Source organism: Mesitornis unicolor, unplaced genomic scaffold (assembly GCF_000695765.1).
Source record: "Mesitornis unicolor isolate BGI_N332 unplaced genomic scaffold, ASM69576v1 scaffold38317, whole genome shotgun sequence".
Lineage (NCBI taxonomy): Eukaryota > Metazoa > Chordata > Aves > Mesitornithiformes > Mesitornithidae > Mesitornis > Mesitornis unicolor.
In genome coordinates, this window is record NW_010195018.1 from 159 (window position 1) to 24,144 (window position 23,986).

Sequence of the window (23,986 nt, forward strand, 5' to 3'; positions counted from 1 at the left end):
CAGCGCATCGGGGAGCCTGTCTCCCTTCGGTGTGGCGAGTGAAAGACTGAGATCGGTGGGCAGTTGTACAAGCATGTAGGTTATGTTTGTTAATCTCCCTTTTCAGGCAGGATAGGAGCAGGGATTTGCCTACATACATCTACTGTTTAGTACAAGCATGGTAAGTGGTGCTTCTGGGAAGTTGTTTATCTAGTGGGTGTGGTGGATCAACCATACTACACGTGAATGGTGAATCCCTTAAAGGAAATACTGTGCCTGTGTCCCATATAGAAAAGGGGTGACAGCTTTTCCTTGTGCGAGCAGAGACGTTCTGCTCTGATGGTCTGTTCTGATTCTGGCATCTAAGTGTTAATCTATACATCATCTAAACTAGGGATTTGCTTCCCTTCTTTTTTAGAAGGTAACATAATTTAAGCACTTGGGTGTTACTGGACCAGAAGGAGAGAGCAGGATTCTTTTCTGCATTTTTATCCTGAAATAGTCCCAAGACAGAGACATTATCACTATGTTTTTATCTGTAAAATAGATTGTATACTTTCAATTGATCTACGAATGCTTCTTACAATAACTTGGATGAAACCTACTTTGTTCTGCAGATCAAGCTTACTGAAAAGAACATTAATAGTTTATTATTTTTCACTGGAATGCAAAATAATTATAGCTGTACCTATATTCAATCTATAAAGCTGTCTCTTCTGTTGTGTATGTGATTATTTTTCAAGGCAGCTGAGAATGGAGCAACGGGCGTTGAGCTGGATCTTGAATTTACTGCAGATGGTGTTCCCATTTTAATGCATGATGAAACAGTTGAAAGAACAACTGATGGGTCTGGAAGATTGTGTGACTTGACTTTTGATGAAATTAGGAGGCTTAATCCATCCGTAAAACATAGGCTATGGTAAATGAACTATTGCTATTCTGTTTCAACAGTAAACAAAAAACATTCTTAATAAACAAAGTTATTGTTTTGATCTCTCACAAATTAAAATTCTTGTAAATTTAAAACCATATGTTATTTCTTACTTGATTTTAGGAGTGTAGGAGATTGTATCTCCTTACCCATCCTTGCAACATAAACAGTGAGACAGAGTCAAGATAATTGGCTTTCAAGGACAAAATCAAAGGCCTCTAGTGTGAAACAGGTTAATCTCTACATCAGCTTCACTTAAATTGACTGCAGGGCACTAAAGATACTGAGAGTTTCACAATATGTCAAAATTGACTTGAGTAATTACTTCTAAAAGTATTTTTATTAACATACATTTCTTGATTGATTGTGTCTTGGGGATATTAAACATCAGGTTTACACTGTTGAAGAGGAGCTAGACAGATCCTGGGTAGTCTCAGGTAGGAGCTGTGGCTGATTAGGCCCTTTGCAGTGGTATGCAGGGGTAACTTTTTACATGTTACTAAAACTTTGATTACAGTGCGACTTCTACAATGTCATGAATGAATCCATTTTAGAGGAAGAACTTTTAGTGTGTGATACACTGCATTAGGGATTTCTAGACCCTTGTAAATAGACCACCTGTGAGTCTGTGGTACAAGTAGCATCTTCCCTGTCTGTTACTGGAAAGGTGATCGTCTGAGCCACTCAGCGAGAACCTTCACATAGGCAGTTACCGCTGATAAGCTGGTATTATCAGGAATAAATGACTGATGTGTGAAGCTGCTTCTCCTACATCCTCAGCTTGTCTTGCTTATTCTGCCAGGATCTGTACACTTGACTTAAGGCTAGGGAGTGCAGCCAAAGCAAGTTGAGGTGGGTGGATGGGTAGTCAGCAGTTGGGACTAAATGTTTACTTGTGGTAGTTGAGGAAGGAGATGAAGGACTGAGGTTAGTGTTCTGGTGTAGAACACAGGGTCAGGGAGCATCGGATTAGACCTTGAATTTGGAAGGATAGAATTGTATAGTGGGATTCTGGGGGAAAAAGAGATGTGCACGCATCCCTCTACATGTGCAGCCTTTCACTGGGTGAGAGCCACCACTGCCATTGCTAGTGGTGCTTGATCCCACCTCTAATACTAGTGTATCAGCAGATTATGTTTAGGAACCTCTCAGAAACAGCTGTGTATAGTTGGGGATGTTTGTGCCTCTGTGTGTGCACATGTGTATTGTGACTGCATTCCAGTGAGGAGTTCTCCATTTCTATAGGAACAAATTCAAAGGTGAAAAGGTACCAACTCTGAGAGAAGCTGTTGTGGAGTCTATGCATCATGATCTTATCGTCTACTTTGATGTCAAAGGCCATGCAAATCAGGTACTGCTTACTGTACTAAGACACCTTTTCTTTGGGTTTCTAACCTGCTTTTCTGTTGGTCTCAAACTGGTCCAATGTGTGTGGTACAGTCCCTTCTCTAATATGAATGAGACTGAGCCTTTTTGTGTCATCCAAAGCTGGGCTGTCAAAGCAAAAACAACACGTTCCCTCTTCCCATTCCATTGTCCTGGGAAGATGCAACTGAAAATTAGCAGGAGTCTTGTGTGAGTGTTGAGTTCAGCTTGCAGCATCATAATGAAACAAAGCAAAGTGCATTCCCTGCCTGTGCCAGGAGAGCCAGTATCTCATCTTCAGCCTCCAGCTAGGGATCCTGCTTGTCTATAATTTGCATTACTGAAGGCAGATACAGGTGATCAATCACTAACATTTTATGTAAATTAGAATATTTTTTCTTTAGCATAGCAAAATATGGAAATAAATTCTTTTTTCTCCTTGAACTAAACTTCAGAGCTTTAGCCACAATATATTTAAGGATATTTTATACACTGAGAATGCTACTCATTGCTGTAAACAGAACGATGAAAAGGACTTTTGCTGCAAAACCCAGAATGTTATTTCTGTGTTAATGGTATAAATACGATACTGTTTTTCTTTCCCTCCCCTTTCCATTTCAATTTTGTACAAAACAGGAAAGTATTTTTAAAGGGGATTATCATAAAATGTCTTTGCAGTGTAAAGCAAATATAAGTGTATATATAAACATAACATCTGTGTGTATCTCTTAACTGGCAGGCAGTTGATGCCCTAAAACAACTCTACCTGGAATTTCCATATTTGTATAACAACAGCGTAGTCTGTTCCTTCATGCCAGATGTTGTTTATAAGGTGATGTTTCCTAAGTTTATTTTGGATTTTTTCAGTTCTGTCTGTGAATTTCAGTAAGATACACAACTCCCAGTTCCAGATTACTTTTGGGTTGTTAAAGTTGCCGAGACTCTTAAAAACAGATGTAACATAAACATTAAGTCTCCTGCATAATCTTATTTGATCGCTCTGTGCTCATTAGATGCACATGTGAATTTACAGCAATTCCCTCCGTTCTGAAAGCTGTGTAGAAAAAAGTGTGTTGCTCTTACAGTTGGTGTATGGCCAGGTAACCTTGTGCAAGGTCCCTGTTAAAGAAACCTCAGACTTTGATGGAAATGTAGACTATTTTTGCAACTGTTCCCTAATTATTATTGTCAAGTCCATTTACTATGAATTTTATTCCATTGCCTGACTGTTTGGCAATGTTTTTAACATAAGAGCAGTTGCTTATTCAGTATGTTTTCAAGAAAAAAAAACAGTAAAATATCATAAACAGCTTTCTAAAAGAGTTACAAAAGAATCGGGGGGCAGCAGGGAGGGTGAATCTGGTAGAGCTGCAAATGTAAGCTAGCACTTTGTATCTAAGCTCTCCCAATTTATATTGCTTTTGTATGAATTACAGTCTTTTCTCCTTGATCTTCCAGATGAGACAAGCTGACAGAAATGTTGTAACAGCTCTAACACACAGGCCTTGGCAGCTGAGTCATTTTGGAGATGGGACACCCCGTTTCACTTGCTTCTGGAAACATTATTTGTATGCGATGATGGACATCATTCTAGATTGGAGCCTACACACTTTCTTGTGGCAATTGTGTGGGGTTTCAGGTTTCCTCATACAGAAGAATTTTGTTTCTCGGTAAGTGTTAAAACTTGCTAATGTATCAGGAGGCAGTACCATTGTATTAGTGTAGAAGGGAGGAGTTAACATATATGTGTTAATCAATACATTCCATTTAATGTTGTGTAAGTTTGTTGAGATAGTTTCTTTACCACATGCTATTTTATTATCTTAAGCCTCTGTCTTTTCAGTCTATATTTTTGTCTTATGTTAGATCCTAAGTTTGATCTCAAAGGGCAAGAAAACTGTTGCTTTTGCCTGTTTACAGTAATAAAACACAGAAAGTTGACATTGCAAAAGATGACACAATACTGATGCAAGACTAAAACTCAGCTGTGGCTTCAGCACTGTCTGCCTTAAATATGGTACTGTCAGCCTTCCTCTTATGGTGCTTTTATTCCTTGCAGAGAGTATATGAGGCACTGGTCTTCAAAAGGAATTCAAGTGGTTGCCTGGACAGTGAACACATTTGCTGAAAAAAACTACTACGAAACCGTCCTTGAATCCAGCTACATCACCGACAGCTTGGTGGAAGACTGTGATCCTCATTACTAGACCTGCACTTTGCAGACATGTGCCAACCTAAATAAGTCATCTACTCGGGCAGGTCTGAATTCACCATTGAGAGGGTATCCCCTGGTGGTGATGGGACTGCTAAGGATAGTTCTGGGAAAAGGAAGAGCAGTAGTTTACTTATGCTGTGGGGTCAGATCTCAAAGGCAGAAAATCCCTCTGTTGCAACACTGGACAAAACTGAGGTACAGCCATTCAGTCTGTAGAGATCACACTGTAATGTAAAAGGATCAGATTTGACAAGCTAACTGGGCAATACACTGTATGTGCAGGTTGCTTTATAATTCTCAGACTGTTCCTTTCCTTTATTTAAACTTTGGTTATAAAGCCGTATCAGCAATTTTTGGTGGCAAAATTTGAAATCATACCTTGATTTTAGTAATCTAGCCAGTCTGTTCTACAACTGCATAATAATTCAAGGTTGATTTATGGCATCTTAAAAACATCTACATCACTGTTTTCAAAACAAAACCTGAAAATAATGGTGCCAAAATAGAGAGTGAGCATACGTATGGAAAGATGGCTGTGCTGCACCCTGACAAGGAAAATAAAGTCAACTTTCATGTTCAGTGTGAAGGCTGTAAGAATTAATGAATAAAACTTCACTATCTTCTTATCTTCCAGACCCTTAAAAGAACAAAGGGAGGGTAGTATGTTAGTTTTAATGACACACCACATGAATGTATCTATTTTTAAAGAAAGCTATATATCAAGTGTTGGTAGTGGTAGAACAAATACAGTTGAAATGGCTTTTTACTTTGCTTATTGTTTGCATGATTGAAGGGCACTCACAAAGGTATGTGGGAAACTGTAATCCAGATTTAACTTGAAATCAAGAGTCTGCAGTTCAGTAAACAAGTATCTGACAGCTGATGGGTGTGGTATTCTTTATCAGCTGTGCAGCAGTAGATTTGTGTAAAATGCCAAAAACAACAGCAAGCAAACTGCACTAACAAGTAAAACCCCAAGGTGTTCTCATTGCAGCTACCATCAACAGGCCACGAACAACTTTGGCTCTGATCTGTCAGTGATTAGCAAGAGCAGAAAACTCTCATGGAGCCAGCCCTAACCTTTTCTTAATGGTCAATACATGGGATTAGTAAGTTTAATGATTCCATTTTAGAATGTGATACTGATTTCAACAGAAATGAGGAATTTGAACATTTCACATTGGTTACCTGCTGCAGGTTATTCAGATGTAACCTCACAAGACACCTTAGACTGCACATGTAGCAATTTCTATGTTTGACTGGAGTGTGTAACCCTGTTTTAGTAAAATAGTTCCTTGTGTAGTTCCTTGTGCTAGTTCAGTGTTGTTGAATTCATGGTTTCCTTGTTTGGGTGTTGCAGTGTTCCAGCTGATGTACTGCACTGGGTAATCAAGTTAGGATGTGTTGGGGGAAAAGCTGCACTTAGCAGAAAAGGAACAGCAGATCGCATGGACTGGTGGTGCAGTTTGGTACACTGCTTTGGATATGTGTGTTCTTGATAGTGTGTCTCACGGTTAGAGTTAGTTCTCATTCACAGAGCCAACTGAGATTTTAAAAAAACTTCTATAACAATAGGCCAAAGGTAATTTAAAAAAAACCAACAGTCATCAATGGAAAGAACTACACAATTGTCCCAATTGAGGTACTTCTGAATTAGCAGCAGATAAACGCTACCTTCTACAAAGGAAAACAGGAGTAAGGTGGCTGATGGGAGCCTCTTCAATTTCTATCACTGATCCACCCTATACTGCAGAACCACCAATCTCAGTCTTCTGGTGCACATCCTGTATCGTATGTATGTTACTCTCTCAGTTTCTGTCCAGCCATTTCATGAGTGCTGTAGCCTCTGCCTTCCCTGCTGTGTTCTACAGGCACATCCCGACCTGCCATCAGAAGAGTAGATGACCCTCCATGGTAACGACCATTGCTCCAAAGGCCCATTTTCTGTTGCTGCTTGGGTTGCTGGCACTGTTGAGTCGCTGCCCTCGGTGCAAACACTACACCCATATTGACTATTCACAGCCAGACTCTACACTTATATATGCAGAAAAACATAATAAAATTGAATATCTGGTCTCATGTGTAAAGTTTGTCCTTTTTTCTGTATTGTTGGTGGCTGGTTTTGGGCATTCTTTAACCTAAACTATGAGCATGAGGACAAGACATACCTGTTTCCTAAGGCATTTCTATGTCCAAAGCAACAAAGGAGGAATAAACCAGGCAGCAGCAGAAAATGGGCTAAAAAAATTAAATTATCATCACAGCAAATTTGTAGCTCTGAATAAAAAGAAGCTGCATCAAGTGTCTCAAAGTCATGTGATAAAAAACTCAATTGTGTTACTTCCAATCTATCCTTTACAGGAAAAGGTAAGTGTAAAGCTTTTGTTTACAAGCAGTGGTTTTACACAGATGAGAATTTTGATAAGTAGTCACTCTTAAAAAAGGGTTCTGATAACTTTTAACATCAAAGCTGGTTTTCAGTGACTGCAATATACTGTATAAATGGCTCAGAAAGGTGGAAACTGAATAGAAGCTTAACTTTGTGCACACAAGTTATTTTGCAGCCATTACAAAGTCTCGGCCATTAAAAACAACTGCACTTAAATGTCTATTTTTATTTGTCTGATACTTCACTTTTGATTTAAATCAAAGCAGTTTGAACAACGTCACTGATATAAAAACATTTTTAGACCAAAGTTTTTATTTATAAATAGGCACAAGCCAACAAGTGACCAGCTGCAGAGGGACCCCACTGTATCAGGGTAATGGCCAGTCCTGGGAAAGGCTGATGATCACCAGAACATTACTTCAAAACCAAACCGAACATGCAGGATATTCCCTGTCATCATCATAAACTGCAACCAGGATCCATTTAGTAATCTCTTCTATTTTTTCTTCTATTAGGGGTATAAAAAAATAAAATGTTTGAATGGTTCTTTCAGTCATCAGTGCAAGTGAGTATTGCTTTCTGCAGAACATCAGTCAGTGACTTAACATTTATTATTGATTCTGCCTGCTTATGGTCAAAAATCTTTCTCATCATCTTCGTCTTCCCACTGAGCTGCTTCTCTAGCGTGCAGAGCAAGCACCACTGCCTCGGACATGCCTGGCCTGCTGCTGGGCTGCGATGTCTCTGAATCTGTTTTTCACAAGGGAAGCAATGTTAACTGTGTTGGTGTCGGTACAATAACCTCCATCCCCGCCGTTAAAAAGCCCCATGCTATTTAAGTGGCTCTTCTGTCATGCATTTGGAACGCAGTTACATGTTTGTGTAAACCAGGAATAGTTCAGGCTACCATGCAAGTTTCCATAGCTTTTTTTATTTCAGACATACAATGTCCTAGGGACTCTGCATCATTAATAACCTCTTCTGAGATTCACACCAAGATGTGAACTCTCTCTCTAATGTGTTGTAATATTCTTGCTTGTGGCTGCCCCATTAAGACATAATAGCTCATTTACCCATTCTGGCATGCAGAAGCTTGTGATCAATCTTCAGAAGTCATCACCAACATTGCAATAAGCACATCCTATAGATGCGTCTATGCAAAACCCCAGTCCTTTTGTTTTCTCTTTATACAGGATGCTCTAATTCCGTGTCTCTATCATTAAGCTATGTGTCTGTACTGTATCAAACATTTTTACTGAGCTGAGCTTCTAAGAGTTGCTTTATATATTTAGCATTTGTTGCTTACCTAGTGGGAAGCCAGCGCCACTCAAGATCCCAGCAGAATAGGAATACTGAAAACAAAATTCACAAGTAGATTTAGGTTCATGTTTCCCTCATGTACCTGCTATCTTGTATTTAAAAAGATAGTAGTCACCTGTACCAAAAACATGCTCTCCAGATCTTAAGCAAGTTTCACAACAGCTATTCTGACTACATTTTTGTACCCGCTCGTATTAATCTTTAGAATTGTTTCTATATATGCAGGGTGACCTCTTAGTTCAACATATACCTGTTGTCAACACTGTGTATATCATGCCCCAGGCTCTATATAGGGAAATCTAGTGGAGACGTCCTTCTTTTGACCATCTCACCTCATTGTGGGATGCTTTTTGATTTCTGTTAAATGCTCTTCCTGAGTAGTCTGGTACTTGCTGGGCAGGTTGCCTGGATGGGTGGTATGAAGACGACATCTGAAAAACAGAACATTTGGCATTAGCAATACTATACTCTGGCTTCTAATAATGAATTTATGATCAGCGCCACTCATACCCTTGCTCTAGGGAGATCGCTCTTCTACTAGATCCACAGTGAAATTATTCTGGCACCTCCTTTTGAAATCTGACCTTAAAAACCACACAAATCTCCACACTTTGTAAGCTATCAAGCACTCCCCTCAGGAGTCCCAGCTGTGGCCCTGGACACGGCCACAGCGTTTTCTAGTGTTTGAAAATCCCCAGCACAGAGTAAACACCCATTCACTTTAAGCTTCCCTCTCCCTCTCTTGGTATTATCACATATGTATTTATATTCATCCATATATCAATATCAATTATTATACCTATTCATACTTATTTGCATTATCACATTAATGATGACCAGTCATACAGGGAGATTTTGGTTTTTGGGGGAGGGAAGGGAGCCTAACAAACCATTTTTCTTCACCGGTATGTAGGTCAAAGAGTTTTTGCTGAACCCAAATAAAAACACCACACAGCACCTGTATGTGCATAAATTCAAAAATAAATCCAAAAGAAATTAAAGTTTCAGACATTAGATGTCTATCTTGATGTTGTATGGGATTTAAAATGAGGTTAGGTCAAAGCACTCAGTTTTACCTCAGCTGAAAAAACTGGGGGGGGCAGGGCACAAACCATAAACGCCAAAGGAAATCCAGGGTCATGGGACAAAGGCAGACTTCTCCTTAGTCCTGGCAAGGTTCAATCGTGGCCAAACCCTTCAGTGACCATCACTGCACACATAGATCAGGAATGTTTTCCTGCATTTTCATAATCATAAATAATGCCTAGTGAGGGTAAGGACTTTTCTAAATCTCTCCCAGGTTAAATTCCCATCTGGAACAAATATTTAGGGAATTTCCATCGTATCCTTTTGCTGTCTAGAGCTAACCAGTAATCAATCAACTTACGTGAAGTTTAAAATACAGACATATCTCAAAATGGCAGCCTATTTGCAACGCTGGAGGAACCCCATAGTTCAGATACTACTGTTTCAATTATCACACTGACCTGCTGGTCTTGTCCTGTTGGTGCACATGGGTTTTGGTTTGCCCTTTGCAGTACCCGTAGTTTTTCAAGTAAAAACATTTTATCTTTTCCAACCTATGGTGAAGACACATTTGATCATTAGCTGGAATTGACTAAACATTCTTCAGAAGCTCGATGCCTATGAGGAACAATTGATCAAAATAATAACTAAAATTTCTTTTATACTCTACTTTTTTTTTATACTTTTCATCTGTCTCCAGAGGGAGCCGCAGCAGCACAGCTTGAAGGTAAAATTATTTTGCAACAGCTCCATTTGTAAGTTAAGTTTCCCTGCAATTCCTACAGGGGAAGGCTCCCACCCTTCCTTGAAATGTCACAGGAAAAGCAGATGACAGGTCCCCAATAGCAGGATGAGACAATCAACAAGGAAGCCAAATTTTAAAAAAGATTAAGCTGAAAGTGAAACTTACATTAATAATTTGCTTATGTAGGAGTTTGGCCATGGTCTTTCTTCCTTCTATTATTTGCACGTAAAGATAAGCAATAATTCTAAAAAAAGTAAAAGCTATAGTCACTGCCTAAACAGAAAATTATCTTGTTTATTTTATCTATTAGATATATCCATTTTATCCACAGATATATACACATATCTATACATGCATATATATATATATATACACATATACACATACACACGTATATAAATAAATGTATACAATTACACAAGGAATGGCAAACACATGAAATTGCTTAAGACATTCTCCTGGAAAAGACCCAAAGATTTATGGACTTGTATTCAAGATGAGAGGTATCATTTTAGCAAGTCAACAATACAAGGTGCATTTCAGATAACAAAAAGGAACCTAATGATCTTATCTAATGTGGTGTCATTTGCTTAGACACATGCGTGGACCGTAAATCACAACACTGAACACTTACTACCTCCAGGCCAATCCTGGTCCCACTAGGACGAGTGGGATCTTGTTTTATGAGAACAGGTTTGGGCTCTTAGATGTGCATGGCCCATGCCAGAAATACCAAGCAGCACAGTTACAACATCAAACCCTACCAGTGGGCACATAGCTTAATATGCACATGGTGGTTTCGGCAAAATAATTTACTTCAACCAAGGAGACAGTATGTGAATTTAGCCAAGATTAGGTGGAAGCAGACTGCAACCTACTTACTAACGTTTCCCCATACAGTGTGCTCACTTTAACACGCTGCTTGTGAGCTACCACATCCTTCCACCGCAGCGTCCCTGTGATAGTTCAGCTATTCTGTACATGGTATCATCTCCTCTGATGACTCCACTGATGAGAAATGGTCAGGAAAGACAAAGCAACCACCTCCCAAACTTCCGCTTTTTACATTGCTCAGGGTCCTAGTATACATCTGGCCTGTATTGCCTATGCTTGTAAAAAGCTTGCTCTTTCTCTGTTTATTCACCTCTGGGGAAGAAAAAAAAAAGGCAACACCCAAAAAAAAAGGCAACACCCCCCAAAAAAGTAATCTATCCTGCCAACTGGATGCAGCATATTCCCTTTTGCTGATGTTCCCAAGGCTAAGTGTGTCAGTGGTAACAAGATCTGAAGCCTAGGCAGCAGTAAACTAGAAATATTCAATTAAAAGCAATGCACACTAGGGTTAGCAAGAAGCTGATTTGTAAAGAGCTTTGGCATCCTAACATAAAAGGAATAAGTTTTATAACTGCTTTATGTACTTCAAATACATGAATTTCCAGTATATTAACCATTTCTGATGCTTTAAAATATACTTTGCAATTTTATTTTTCTTTTTATGAAGAAGGGCTATGCCATAGCCAGTTTTTTTCCACTTCAGGTCCTTTTCCAGTGCATTTCATTAGCAGGTACTTACAGGACAAGAGTAGAGAGGATGAAGAAGAAAAGTTCACTTGTAATTAAGTTTTGGTAGATCCACACTACCCATTTGGAGGCAGTGTAATTTTCCAGTACTTTTATCCACTCAGAGACTGCGGCATACATAGAAGACAAACCTCTGAAAGGACCACATTCTTCTGAAGGTTTTAAGCTGAAAGTGTGAGAAAAAAGCTACTTAAAGTTTCATAGATTCAGCTGATATTATGATTTTGCACATCAAGATGCCCATTAGTTTGCTATAGCCCTCTGCTCTCTTTGGACCCTCAGGGAACTTCCATTATCTGCATTTGATTTTTAATTGGGTCACTCTCCAGCCATTAAAATGCTCTCTCCAAACTACACAGTGAGAGGTAAGAGACCTCACTGCAATGCATCAGTACCAAGCCATGTAAACACAATCTTGACCTAAATGTAACAAGTCAATCACTGCAGAGCAAGCTACAGCAAACTGAAAATCTGAATTTTCAAAGTTTCACCACAGGTACTTGAGTGAACCATCATTTCACCTTGCCTTTGAAGATATGAATCGCTACAGATTTTCAGTAACAAAAGGATGTGCTGAAGTAAGGCAGCTTCATGAAGTAGCCACTTCATGTTTGCTTGTTGAAATGTTTGCTTCATGTGTAACCACTTGTCTTACTAAATACTGAAATGATGTCGCTAAGAATCACCAAGAAAAATAAATGCGTTATCTATGCTGCCTTCCTTACTGTGACCAGAGTAACAAGCACATAAACAAAGCACCTTTAAAATACTGGTAGCAACCAAGATGCATTATTGCAGAGGTCAGCACTCCCTGCAAAAAGAGCCTTTGAAATTCATAAATAATCCAGAAGTTGGAATCAGAGAAGGTTTTGGGTTGGAAGGGACCTTTAAAGGTCATGTAGTCCACTCCCTCTGCAGTGAGCAGGGACATCTTTAGCTATATCAGCTAGAGCATGGGCAACTTCACCTTGAATGTTTCCAGGGATGAAGCATCTACCATCTCTCTGGGCAACCCATTCCAGTGTTTCACCACCCTCACTGTGAAAAATTGCTTCCTTATATCTAATCTAAATCTACCCTCTTTTAGTTTAAAGTTGATCTCAGCTGAGTTTTTCCAAGCATTTCTCCACTGCAGACTCAGTATGATCTATAATGTAAGTTAAGTCCAGGAACTAGGACTAGGTTGCAGAAACTTCTGAGGAGGAAAAGCCAAATTTGCTGTGATACTTAAACAGAAACCCAAAACTTCAATGTATCGTCGTTTCTCCTCTCAGTTCCTTATGGGACCAATTACTGCATTTTCCACATTCTTGCAAACTCTCTGAGCATGTCATGTTTTCAGAATACAGAACATGTCAGGAACATCTGAAACTTTCCATTAACAATTACTATAGCTTTTTCTATAGAAAAATGCAGATTCCTCTGCCTGGTATCAGGTCATATAGCATAACGTAGCAGGCTTAAATGCCAGTTATCTTCCATACCTCCAGATAGTGACTCCAGTGACAGAGAGGACTCCAAGGAAGGAAGGGAAAAACAGCAGGAACAAGAAGGAAGTTGTCATTTGAGCAGTTCTCCAGACTTTGCAAGGGGGCTGGCAATTCATCATGAGACTGACCTTTAAGGAGATGAAGGTACACTGACTCAAGGCATGGTGTTACCTGCCACATCAACTCTGTTTAAATCAACCCCATTGAAACTGCTGGTGGCAACTGCTGGAATAGCATCTATGAAAAGTTTCTAAGAACTTCTTTTATATGAATTTGATAGATATATTGTAGTTTTAGAAAAATTCAAGAATGTAGTCATTAAATAGTAAGAGCCAAAATGAGGTTCTGATGGGTTCTTCAGGACTCTGTTGGGTGAAGTCTGCTTTTGTAGCATATGCAAACCCACAGTTCAGGGAAGTTTGAATCAATCTTTCTAGCTATAGCTTTGTTTTTCTGCATTCAACACTACAAACTGTTCAATGATCCAACAATCAATCTATCATTTAGTCATACTACTGAGACAAAGAATTCTGAAAAGAAGACATTTCCACCAAGATCTTTAGCTGAATCACCTTGCTTAGACTTAAGATAACTTTGTGGGGGGCACTGCTGGGGAGCAAGCAGGAAGCCAAAGGCAGAGCCACAGGCTGAGCACCTATACTGACATGTGCACTTGTACACTGTTAATAACCCAACCTTTATTTTCACTGCTTTTTTCTCTTCACTCTCTAACTGTGCTCTTAACCCCTCCTATAACCCTTCACACTTTCTCCCCCTCTGAAGTTTCACAGGTTTGTAATTCCAGGGCGCGCATCTAAACCGTGTTCCTTTAAAGCACCCTCCTACCCTGAAACCCAATCAACCAAACTGTTCCCCTAAATACAAAACTTCAGACTCCAGACAAAACCAGCACTTTCACACAATAAATTCTGCCCAGATTTCAAATGGTGTAAATTTATGATGAATACATGTAAAGCTTCTTACCTTTTTCACATAAAATACTATAGAAAACGATATCATCTGGATACCAGGCAACAGAGGCGAGAAGAGGATACCAATCCTAGAAGAAACAATTTATAAGAGAAAAGTTAAATATTCACTATTCACCACACAGCTCTCAGTGCACTGAAAGCAGAAAATATCACACTAACTTCATATACAGTTGATGTATGGTTATTTGGATATGTAATTATATTAACATTGACCCTGTAACAGTAAGTCAGTCTTTAAAAATATGCAACTTCAAGCATACATATCTATGTACACATCTGGAAAACTCTCTTATAATTGGAGTAACATACTCATTCTTTGAAATAAGGCATCTTTTCCATTTAATAGTGAGACTATTTCAACAGGGACATCATTCCAGTAAAGAAGTAAGCAAAACTCTAGGATGTTCCTTTTACCAGCTTCTTCCAGACCAGATGGCCACATGGAGTTGGCAGTGCTAGGTTAGCAGTTGCATTCGATGATCTTAAATGTCTTTCCCAATCCATGCAATTCTGTGATTCTATGTTAAACTACTCCCTGAAGTTATTCTTATTATTTTCATTACAAAGAGAACTGGCAAGTCACAATCCTCACAAAGGTACTTAATATGTCATCTCTCTCGGGCACTTACCCCATTCTTTCCCCCATGATGGGAAACACCCAGATATGTCAGAATAAGGATGCTCCATGGTATTTCTAAGTGCAAATGAAGTTTTGGCTGTAAATGCAACACTTACCAGGTCAAAGTCTGTGCATAGATCAAATCTAGAACATTTCGTCCGATATCAAATTCTGGCAGTCCCAGGCTCAGACAGACTGTAGTTCCAATAATTCTAGGGGGGGGGGAACCAAACCACAGCACAATGCAATTTTCTAAATAATAAAACTCTGTGTAGAAATCTCTACAAATTACTTCCTAAATACGAACATCAATGACAAATTATTCAGGGGCTGCATTAACCTTGTCATGCAAAGCAGCCACAGCTCATTGATTAGACAGCACAACAAAAATGAAACAGAATTTGGCAAAAGCAGATTCCCATAACACACAGCAGGGTTGAAATAAGACCTAGGATATTTTTCATGCAACTCAAAAAAAAAAAGGAAAAAAAAAGAGAATTCATAACTATATCAGAAAAGTATGCTTATGCTTAAACCGTTGAAATGGCAAGTTGCCTCAGTACAAAACCGTAACAGCTTTTCAGTTCTTGAATCCTGAGAATTTTCAGCCTCAAGCAAAAAACTGAGTCTTGCAGACTGATACTCTTAACATATCCTTAAGTATATTCTAGTTCAGGCTAACTGAGGTTGCAAGTAGCTGAGAGATACACAGGTAAACAAGCACTCAGGATTCCTACTGAGCACCAACAATCCGGTTTTTATCACCTCATTTTTCCTGAGCTGGTGAGATTCAGTTTCTACTTGTAGCAAGAACAATAAAGATTTTGGAAGTTATCCCGTCTTGCCTTGAGATGGTCTTGGTACCACCTTATCAGCTGCATCACCAACAATGTTTCAGGGCCAAGCTCTCAGGGCGTTACTCTGAATACATACAAATAAGTATGAGCAATTGTACTTTTAATCTTTCACAGCTGTAAGTCTGCTGTTTGCACAGCTTCGTGAAGGACATTTCTTACAGCTGACGCTGCAGTTTTGGTACTGTGACCTTTTGCTGGGAGGTGGTTTCATATCAAAGTAGGACAAGAACAGGAGGATTAAAGTACACTGGCAAGAGCTGTGGAGGGAAAGTCTTCAAGGGCTTCTCAACGTTGTTTTGTGTTAAATTAAGTTAACAAAGTCCTACCTTGTAAACCAGTCTTGTTATCATCACATGCAAAGGGCAAACAATGGATCTCCTACACAAGTATGGCCAGGAACACTCAATGCCCTGTACAGCTGGCAAGCGCTTAAATGCTCTACTACCTTAAGTCACAAATAATGTTTGGCAATAGGAAGGTACACACAGCAGATGTGAGAGGTAAATTACTTTTTGCTTACATGCTTAGCTGTATCCATGTTCAGTTAAAAATACTTTCTCACAATGCTGCAGAACTCTACCCTTGAGAGTCATATTACCTCCTTAATAAGGCTGATTAAAATAAGATTTTAAACTTGTGTGCACTCTGTGCACATAACCAAGAGGATAAAAAATACAGGGGGACATACCAAGAAAAGCTAGCAGTGTGCCTGTGCATATACAAAAAAGCAAGGTTTTCTGCTTGGGACACTCAGTCCTTTGTCAACCCATTCAGGAGATCCATGGGAGTACAATGTGGCTTCCTTCCTGACTGTGCTTCCATGTCCAAAGGAAAAAAGCACACACTGGGAGAGCAGAGCGGTACACACTCTGACTTTCACCTAGGAAAGAGCTGCAACATATGCAAGGCATGTACCCAGAAACTATGCTGATAGAGACAACCAAGGAAGTTTCAGTGATGCCACAGACATGCTTCTGTTGGACATCTTTTCCCACACCGGAAAAAAATACCATTTCTTTGGTGTCTTTGGTTAATGAATCAAAACAAGGTTAGAAAAGTAGTACTTACCTTCGTAAAAACTCTCCAAAGAATGAGCCAAGCAAACAAAATATGAAGTCAACGAGAACAAGACGATAGATATCTTGGCCAATGAGAGTTTCCCAGCACTTTAAGTAGAAGAAGTAGTAGAAGAAAAAAAGCCTATTTAGAAGGGAAAAATCATACAATTCTAACATTGTTCCCAAATGCTTGGGCATCTGAAACTTGGGCTACAGATCAGAGATTTGCTAACAGCCTGACTAATCAGTCAACCTCTCATTGAACAATGCTGCAAACCAACTGAGACCAAAGTTGGGAGATTAATTTTTTCCTACAGTTCATTTATCTAAAGATACTAATAAAAAATATTGAGGTGGCAAATTCAGCTTTCCAAGATACTATGTGTACTTCTCTTTGCTGGAGCAAGCCTCTTTTCAAAGTGGTTCCTAACCTGGCACTGTAAGTCAAAGACTTTCATACTTTTATTTTTGAAGCCTTACCTGTGACACTGATGCAGCCACAATGTTAAGCCAGTAGTAGCACAGTATTCCAACAATTGATATTTTCAGGATAATATTTCTAAAAAGAAAAAGTAACAGTAAGTGCACTGCCAGCTGCTCCACAAGCTCACTGGAAGGAACAGCAGCAGGGTGACCATTGGTTACACTTTATTACCTCCTAACAACAGCACTGCAGAGTGCCAGCACTAACAGGAGCTCTCCTTGGAGCTCCTAGGTGCAGCATTATTCTGTTGTCCTGGCAGAAGGAGCACTGGGCATGACAGCCTTGGCACAAGCCTCTGTTAAAACAAGTTGCTGATTGGGTGCGGCCTCCACGGGGGAGGAAGATCTGCGGGACACCAGGGGTTACACGGTGTTAATTCTTTGTTAATCATATGTATTTAAGTAAGACCTCCTCACTCCTCTCTCCACTTCCCTTCATTTCCTTGGGGGGTCACCAGCCCAGGTGCCAAATAGGGGAGCTACAAAAAAACCCAAGTCTGGTGCCACAGTGTACCTGAGAGGGAAACCAGACCCTGTCCTCGTGAAGAGGTGTAACACTCCAGAAGGCTCAAGGAAGACAAACAAAACATGGAGAGAAGAGTGTACAGAAGCTTTTGGAGAAGATGAATTCTCCTCCATGGCTTTCTACTGCTCACCACAGCACGTAGACACAGCTTGCTGTCAAAAAGAAGAGTCAGACAACTTCAGCCAAAAAGCACTCAGAGGTGGTAGCAACAAATACCTGATAATAGTGACATATATGTGGTGTCCAGGAGTCTGAAATTTCTCCAGATGTCCAAGCCATGAGTAGAAGAATGGGATGAATGCGTTGAGGACAGATGCAACAACAGGTAGCACCAACATGGCAGCTTGGCTCTCTAGGTCATTTTTATGCCCTTTCACAAACAGCTTCGAGAACAAAAACAAGCAAAATTAAACAAACAAACAAACCAACAAACCCCAACCAAATAACCGCAACTTAGTGTCTTAACCAAAATACTGCCTCAAGTTGCACCCACAGAGAAGACACTTGGCACACCTCCCCATATGTTTTTAGGTTAGAGACTATCACATTTTATGGGCCCATGTCCAGCAGCACAGTGACCCTGTCCCCTGCCTCACATTACATGGGACCAATGGTGGGAGGCCTAGCTTAAACGCAGCTCCTAGGCAATGGAGAGGCAGGCCTTGCTGAGGATTCTTGCTGTTTCTTGCAAGGTTGCCAGCTGTACTATCCCTAACCTTGCCACAAACCCAGGCAAGCAGCTGTTGGGGTGAGGCAGAAGATTTGCTCAGACTCCTCCAGTCCTATGCTCTTACCATAGTCCCCAGTGGTGCGAGCCTTCACAAACCAGTTTTTTAGGTACAGCAGAATTTGTGTTTGCACTGGCAAAAAAAACCAGCTACACTTCCGCACGGTCCTAGTAGTGAACAGACCACTGCTTGCACTCAGCATAAGATACCCATGCGGAAAAAGGCATCTCCAAAACCAGACTGAAAAATCTGTCCTTACCTCTAGGTTATTAATGGAAAGGAAGTAAACACCAGCACAAGCAGCTACTGCTGTTCCCAGGGAAGCAGCCCAAGCAACAAGATGAATAACAATACGAACAACTCTCTCTGTTACAGAAAAATTTAGAACTTCTCGGTTTACTTCAGTGAGATCTTCCTGCAAGGAAACAATTCCTAATGAAGAATTCCTTTGTCAACAGCATAAAGCAATACTTGTTTCGAGTAACAACTTCAGAGACTGAAAGATTCTTTCTCTAGAAGATGGGCAGACTAATATCCTGGGAACATTCACTGGACAACTTTGTGTTCCTATCCTAAAAGTCTTTTCTCTTGACAGTTACACTGTATTTCACAGATAGTATTATAAGCCTACCTTTTGTTTACCAAATGGTTAAATAGCAGGAAGTAAAACCAGAAGAAATATTATGTTTGGCAAATATTTAATAGTCACAGAGATTTATTCAGTAAAAGAGAAGCATACAAATATTGATATGTAGCTTAAAGAGAAAAGAAAAACAAGTAGCTAAGCCAACTCCAGGAGTTCAAACCAAAAGAAACTTAACAGTCAGGAAGACTTAAGTCTACAAGGAACAGGACTAGCATGCTTGAGTCACTCTGCCAAATTTGTGTATGCACATACAACTACTTGGCAAAATGACTCAAGCATGTCAGTTTTGTACCTCCCGTGGTTTGTACCTTTATTTGTGTGCTGAGATTCTTTTGTTTCAGCTTCACAGCTTTTTCATTAGTTATATTGAAGTCCCAAGTGCAGAGAAGTTTGCTAGCATTTACAGAGTATATCTGAGAGTTCATGAAGTTCCTGAAGAAGGATTTTGCAATGCTGCAAAGAAAATTAAGTTTGTGAGATGTGTAATGGGAAAATACATGAAGTCTGTAGAGCAGGGCAAGAAGGGAGATTTAACAGTTTTTCTATCCCATTCCAAGGCTACTGGACCTACGTTAGAGCATGTCACATAAGACAACACGGAAAATAAACTTTAATGTAAGAAACAACTCTCACATTTCCTACTCCTAGTTGTTCCTGTCAATCTTTACCTCTGGAAGGCCACACCAATATCAGAACACATTAGGAGCAACAGCTTACAAAAGGGGGTCATGATATTAATTGGTTTGAAATGGGATTTTCTGCATGTACCTTACTATTTTGCAGTTATTCTTCACTTGTCTAATAAAGGTTCGATTTCTGGAGATTGTATTTTGAGTAGAAACTTCTACTTAAACTCTAGACTTGAAAATAAGGACTTTTAGAAACATAAGTAATTATTATTGCCAACCATTGTCAGGGTGGGTTTTTCTTTTTTGTTTGTTTTTCCCTTAATATAGGTGAAATAAAAATATATAGTTAGCTTACCTGAACAACAAGATAAGAAAACAGATGAGAAAATATATTCCAATGGTGAATATATAGGCCAGCTGCATGTTATAAGATGGACCATTCTCTATTTTGCTGATTGTAGCATTGGTATAAAAGCCATAGTAGAGTACTGTATGTTGAAAATAACCCTGAAAAGATATGGACATCATTCACAATGTTTGCTATCACCTGCACATGGCAGGAAGCATCATCATCTGAAACCAAATTAATGGAAGTGGAAGCTGTTCCATTCCCATTCAACACATTTGCAGGATTTGGTCTTTTCCGAAAATTCCTGAAGATGGAAAGGTTTAATTGTTTCTTAGGAGCAAGGTTCTGTACCGACAAATTTTATCAATTATGAAGGAACCAGGAAGGAAGCACATGACATTCAACACTAGAGTTACTGCATTATAGCTGAACTCCTGCAATGGTGACTACTTTGCAAAGCTAAACAGAATTACTACAAAACACAGCACTTTAAAAGCAACTTTTAGAAGGAAAAAGTTGACATTTTTCCTCTTTAAAAAGTTCTCTTCTCAACTAACTATTAGTAGGAGCAGAGTCTTGTTTACTAACTAGATAAATCCTTTAACAGCAATGAAATTGATACATTTTTTACAGAAAGGACAGAAAATAGAAAAAGTTGTCTTCTCAAATTACTTAGTCGATTAATACTAGAAGAGTTAAAGCAGTGTAAAATCTTCCTTCAAAAACAGCCTGGGCCTTTATTCCCTAAATGTAAACACCTCCACACAATGAAAAGATCCTCCAGTTTCCAGGAACCAGTGATTTCTGTGGGTTGCCACAGAAAGATCTCTGTGCTAATTGGAAAAATAAAGCTTTAGAAATAAGCCAAATTCACAGGATTGATGCAAATCGGCATTGACTTTTCAGAGAAAAATTAGCAAGAGAAAAATTTCTGCTGAAGATTATTGTAGCTATCTCTGGAAGGCCTGGCTTCCTTTGTGTCTCTTCCACTGCTTTCTTAAAGAGTGATGAAAGTCTTGAAATATGGCTGAACACAGCAATCATTTGCAGCGAGATAAATGCATCAGAATGAGCGCCAGCCACCTCACTCTGAGTCAACATCTGTTGCAGCTTCTTTGTCAAATAAATACTAAATATTTTTTCTAGTCACGTAAAATTCTAACTCCACCTGTTAATAAGAAATACTTTTTACTCTATCGTGAGTTTTTTAAGTAGATCACAGTACTAGTACAAATCAGTTGTTACATACTTACAGCTCCAGTGAACAGCTCCAGACCAGTGAACATAAGGTTATTTGGTTCTGCTGCAACAAACTGAGGGATTGTGATAAAACCGAAGTTTATGAGGAATGAGAAGATGTTGAAAGTTAGCAGCCACTTCAAGAAAATAAAATAAGAAAGAACACTTGTTCCAAACTCGGCACCAATGATCTTCAGAGTCTTATGCCAAAACGGCAGTAGGTGAAAGTATTCTGACAAGCTATTTCCAAATCGCCGAAATGACTGAAGTGCAAAAGAGGAGAGATGAATCTCAGCAAGCAGTATTAAACAGGACTCAAACTCACATAATAAAGTCTCACATTTTTACAGCTCTATTTTGATAAGAAGAGTAGATTTCCCTCACTACATGCACCATAAGGTGCTTAATTGGGGTTCCTACGTGCTACCATAATGCCAGTCATCATTAATGAACATTGCAGCAATTAATTGCTCTTTGGTAAGTAAAATAAAACAAGATACCAGATACCACTGGAGACACTGATAGCATTACAGCAGAAGCGGTTTAATCTATTGTGACTGACAGAAGTTTCTGACACTTACCACTACTGTTCCCTGCAGACACTGTATACAGCAGGACATCTGAGTACTGCGGTGCCTTGATTTTTTTGTTATTTCTTTAAGAACTTTATTCCTGTGAAAGAGCAGGGCAGGGGGTGACAAACATTATAGTGTGGTTGTAATTAAAACAAGAAGCCAAAGAAGCTGCTGTAAATATAGTTACACACATGCACATGAACAGTGTTAATAAAACATGGGGATGTTCTGCTGATTGTTTTTCTATTAGCTGATATTAGCTCTCATCCATGCTGTGACAGTATGTTCTAACCCCTCCACTAACTCACTCTAGGAACAAAATTTAAATGTATTCTGTGAGAAGACAAAAGGATGGTTGAGACCATGTGATCTCTCCTCCATTTTCAGTGGTCAACATTCAAGTTTAATTTGAAAAGAAATCACAAGACACCATTCATAATAAAATCTCAAGGCCTTGATATTCTGTTTTGTATTACCATGGAGATTCTTCTCATACAATGAAAGGACAGTGAACCATCTTTACTTTCCCTTGCAAGATGTCAGCTTCTTAAAAGAGCATTTAAAAGTACTTTCAGTTCTTACAAAGTGACAAACCAAAGCTGAGCAGATGGTAAACACACATACTTAATACCCAGATGTTGAAATAAAAATGCTGTTTGTAAAAATAAACAGATAAACTTTTCTTATTACCTGATCTCTCTCTTTTTTTTCATAGACTCTGGCATCTTCTGGATTGCTCTAATCCTTTCACTGGAGGACATACTTGCAAGATTTCCAACTAACTCTTCCTCTGCATAAAACCCATGAGAAATCGAAATTTTGGGATAGTGATACAATAATTCTTATACAAAATCTGAAATGGATTTAACAATATTCCCCATTTTCACTGCTATCAAGGTGTGGCAAGTTCTGAGACTTAATGCTCTCCAGAACATCCTCAGCTCCATCAGTAATCTAACACAGATTAAGTGTACAATACTGGATGTTAAAAATTAAATATCAATTGTCTGATGCTTAATATTAATACAAAGAGCTGCAACATAAAGGAAAATAAAATGTAGACAAACTCCAAGATTCTGGTCTATTCCTTGGTCGCTGATTGTTACATTTCTATGATGCTACATATTGACCTGAAAGCTAAACTTTCACTTTATTTATTCTGTAATTTCAGTTGATGCTAGTGCCCAAACTTAGCACTACTAATGAAACAGAGAGAACTGTATTCTTGACAAACAGGCTGGTTTTTTATAGCTCAAGTTTGAAGCTAATTCCAGACAGTGGCTGAAAACAATCCATTAGCTGGTCAAACAAATTTCCATAAAGAGTTTAGCTTTTCTTCCTACAATTTAATACATATTCACACTACACTGTGCTTCATTTACCCTAGGATTTTAGTGTGCTAGTAGAGTATAAAAGATTAATCACTAGCATTAACACAAAACTAAGTTGTTCCCATAACCACAGAAAGACTGTACATGCAATTCTGGTGAGAAACCAAGAGTATTACCAACACCATCCTTGTGTTGCAAGATGCTATTTACTGTTAACCACTTATCTAAATTCCTACCTTCTTTGCATGCTGGATCTGTTTCAAACAGGTTGGAAGAAGTCATGAAGATCTCATTAGGTGGTCTTGTGTCGCGTCTCCGAATAAAGCTATCTAAATAACATGCACTATTTAGTAAGCCTAGATACTCCTGACAAATTGACATAAATTTAAATTTCACTTTCATGGAAATGACTTAAAAGTATACCCTTCAATCTCACTACCTACACTGAAACATAACCCTCCCCAGCTCAACTCCTTCCTGGTCATGCTCAGTGACCACAAGCAGTTTTTCAGATACACGTTGGAAAAGAGGCACTGAACCCAATCTTCAGCTATCATGGAAAACTTTGTGATCTAATGCATTCATAAATACACACATTCATTATTCAATATTTTCTTCCTATAAGACAGGTCTTTTCTTTAAAAGTTTTTCCACTGACTTCAGAGGGATTTAGAATCACACTCAATGATACCAAATCAATTAGATGTACCAAACTCCCATTTCCATGGAACCAAAATGCAACTGTTCTCTCAATCTTTTCATCCAATTATTCAGACACGAGTAACTATATTCCTTGTTGACTGTGTTGGAAATATACTCTCTCCTTTCTATCAGGTATTAAAAGCCACGCATGATCATTAATGTTTGGAAATGTACTATTTCTATAGTCACTCAACGAGTGAGGCATTCCCAG

At 39.0% G+C, this 23,986-nt stretch overlaps 2 protein-coding genes across 2 annotated transcripts; one reads left to right on the top strand and one right to left on the bottom strand.

Annotated features, from left to right (window-relative positions):
• Positions 1-552: 552 nt before the first annotated feature.
• Positions 553-4,548, top strand: GDE1 (glycerophosphodiester phosphodiesterase 1). Its single transcript, XM_010187985.1, has 6 exons — positions 553-572; positions 722-898; positions 2,156-2,261; positions 3,015-3,107; positions 3,734-3,945; positions 4,335-4,548. The coding sequence occupies exons 1-6, from the start codon at positions 553-555 to the stop codon at positions 4,480-4,482; spliced, it is 756 nt and encodes a 251-aa protein (XP_010186287.1). The 3' UTR covers positions 4,483-4,548.
• Positions 4,549-7,513: 2,965 nt separating this feature from the next.
• Positions 7,514-22,524, bottom strand: TMC5 (transmembrane channel-like 5). Its single transcript, XM_010187986.1, has 18 exons — positions 22,433-22,524; positions 21,749-21,839; positions 21,182-21,430; positions 19,935-20,086; positions 19,259-19,403; positions 18,564-18,719; positions 17,793-17,959; positions 17,048-17,126; positions 16,578-16,675; positions 14,769-14,864; positions 14,026-14,101; positions 13,036-13,169; positions 11,544-11,717; positions 10,136-10,214; positions 9,687-9,779; positions 8,532-8,630; positions 8,186-8,231; positions 7,514-7,629 (listed from the first exon to the last, which is right to left on the bottom strand). The coding sequence occupies exons 1-18, from the start codon at positions 22,501-22,503 to the stop codon at positions 7,514-7,516; spliced, it is 2,121 nt and encodes a 706-aa protein (XP_010186288.1). The 5' UTR covers positions 22,504-22,524.
• Positions 22,525-23,986: the final 1,462 nt, after the last annotated feature.

Coding starts and splice junctions, on each gene's coding strand:
- TMC5 (XM_010187986.1), bottom strand. CDS start 22,503: ATGTCCTCCAGTGAAAGGATTAGAGCAATCCAGAAGATGCCAGAGTCT. Junction 10,215..11,543: donor ATCCTCTCTACTCTTGTCCT/GTAAGTACCTGC, acceptor TACTTTTTTTAG/AATTATTGCTTATCTTTACG. Junction 9,780..10,135: donor TACATAAGCAAATTATTAAT/GTAAGTTTCACT, acceptor TCTTCACCATAG/GTTGGAAAAGATAAAATGTT.
- GDE1 (XM_010187985.1), top strand. CDS start 553: ATGCTTCTTACAATAACTTG. Junction 899..2,155: donor TCCGTAAAACATAGGCTATG/GTAAATGAACTA, acceptor CCATTTCTATAG/GAACAAATTCAAAGGTGAAA. Junction 3,108..3,733: donor TGCCAGATGTTGTTTATAAG/GTGATGTTTCCT, acceptor TTGATCTTCCAG/ATGAGACAAGCTGACAGAAA.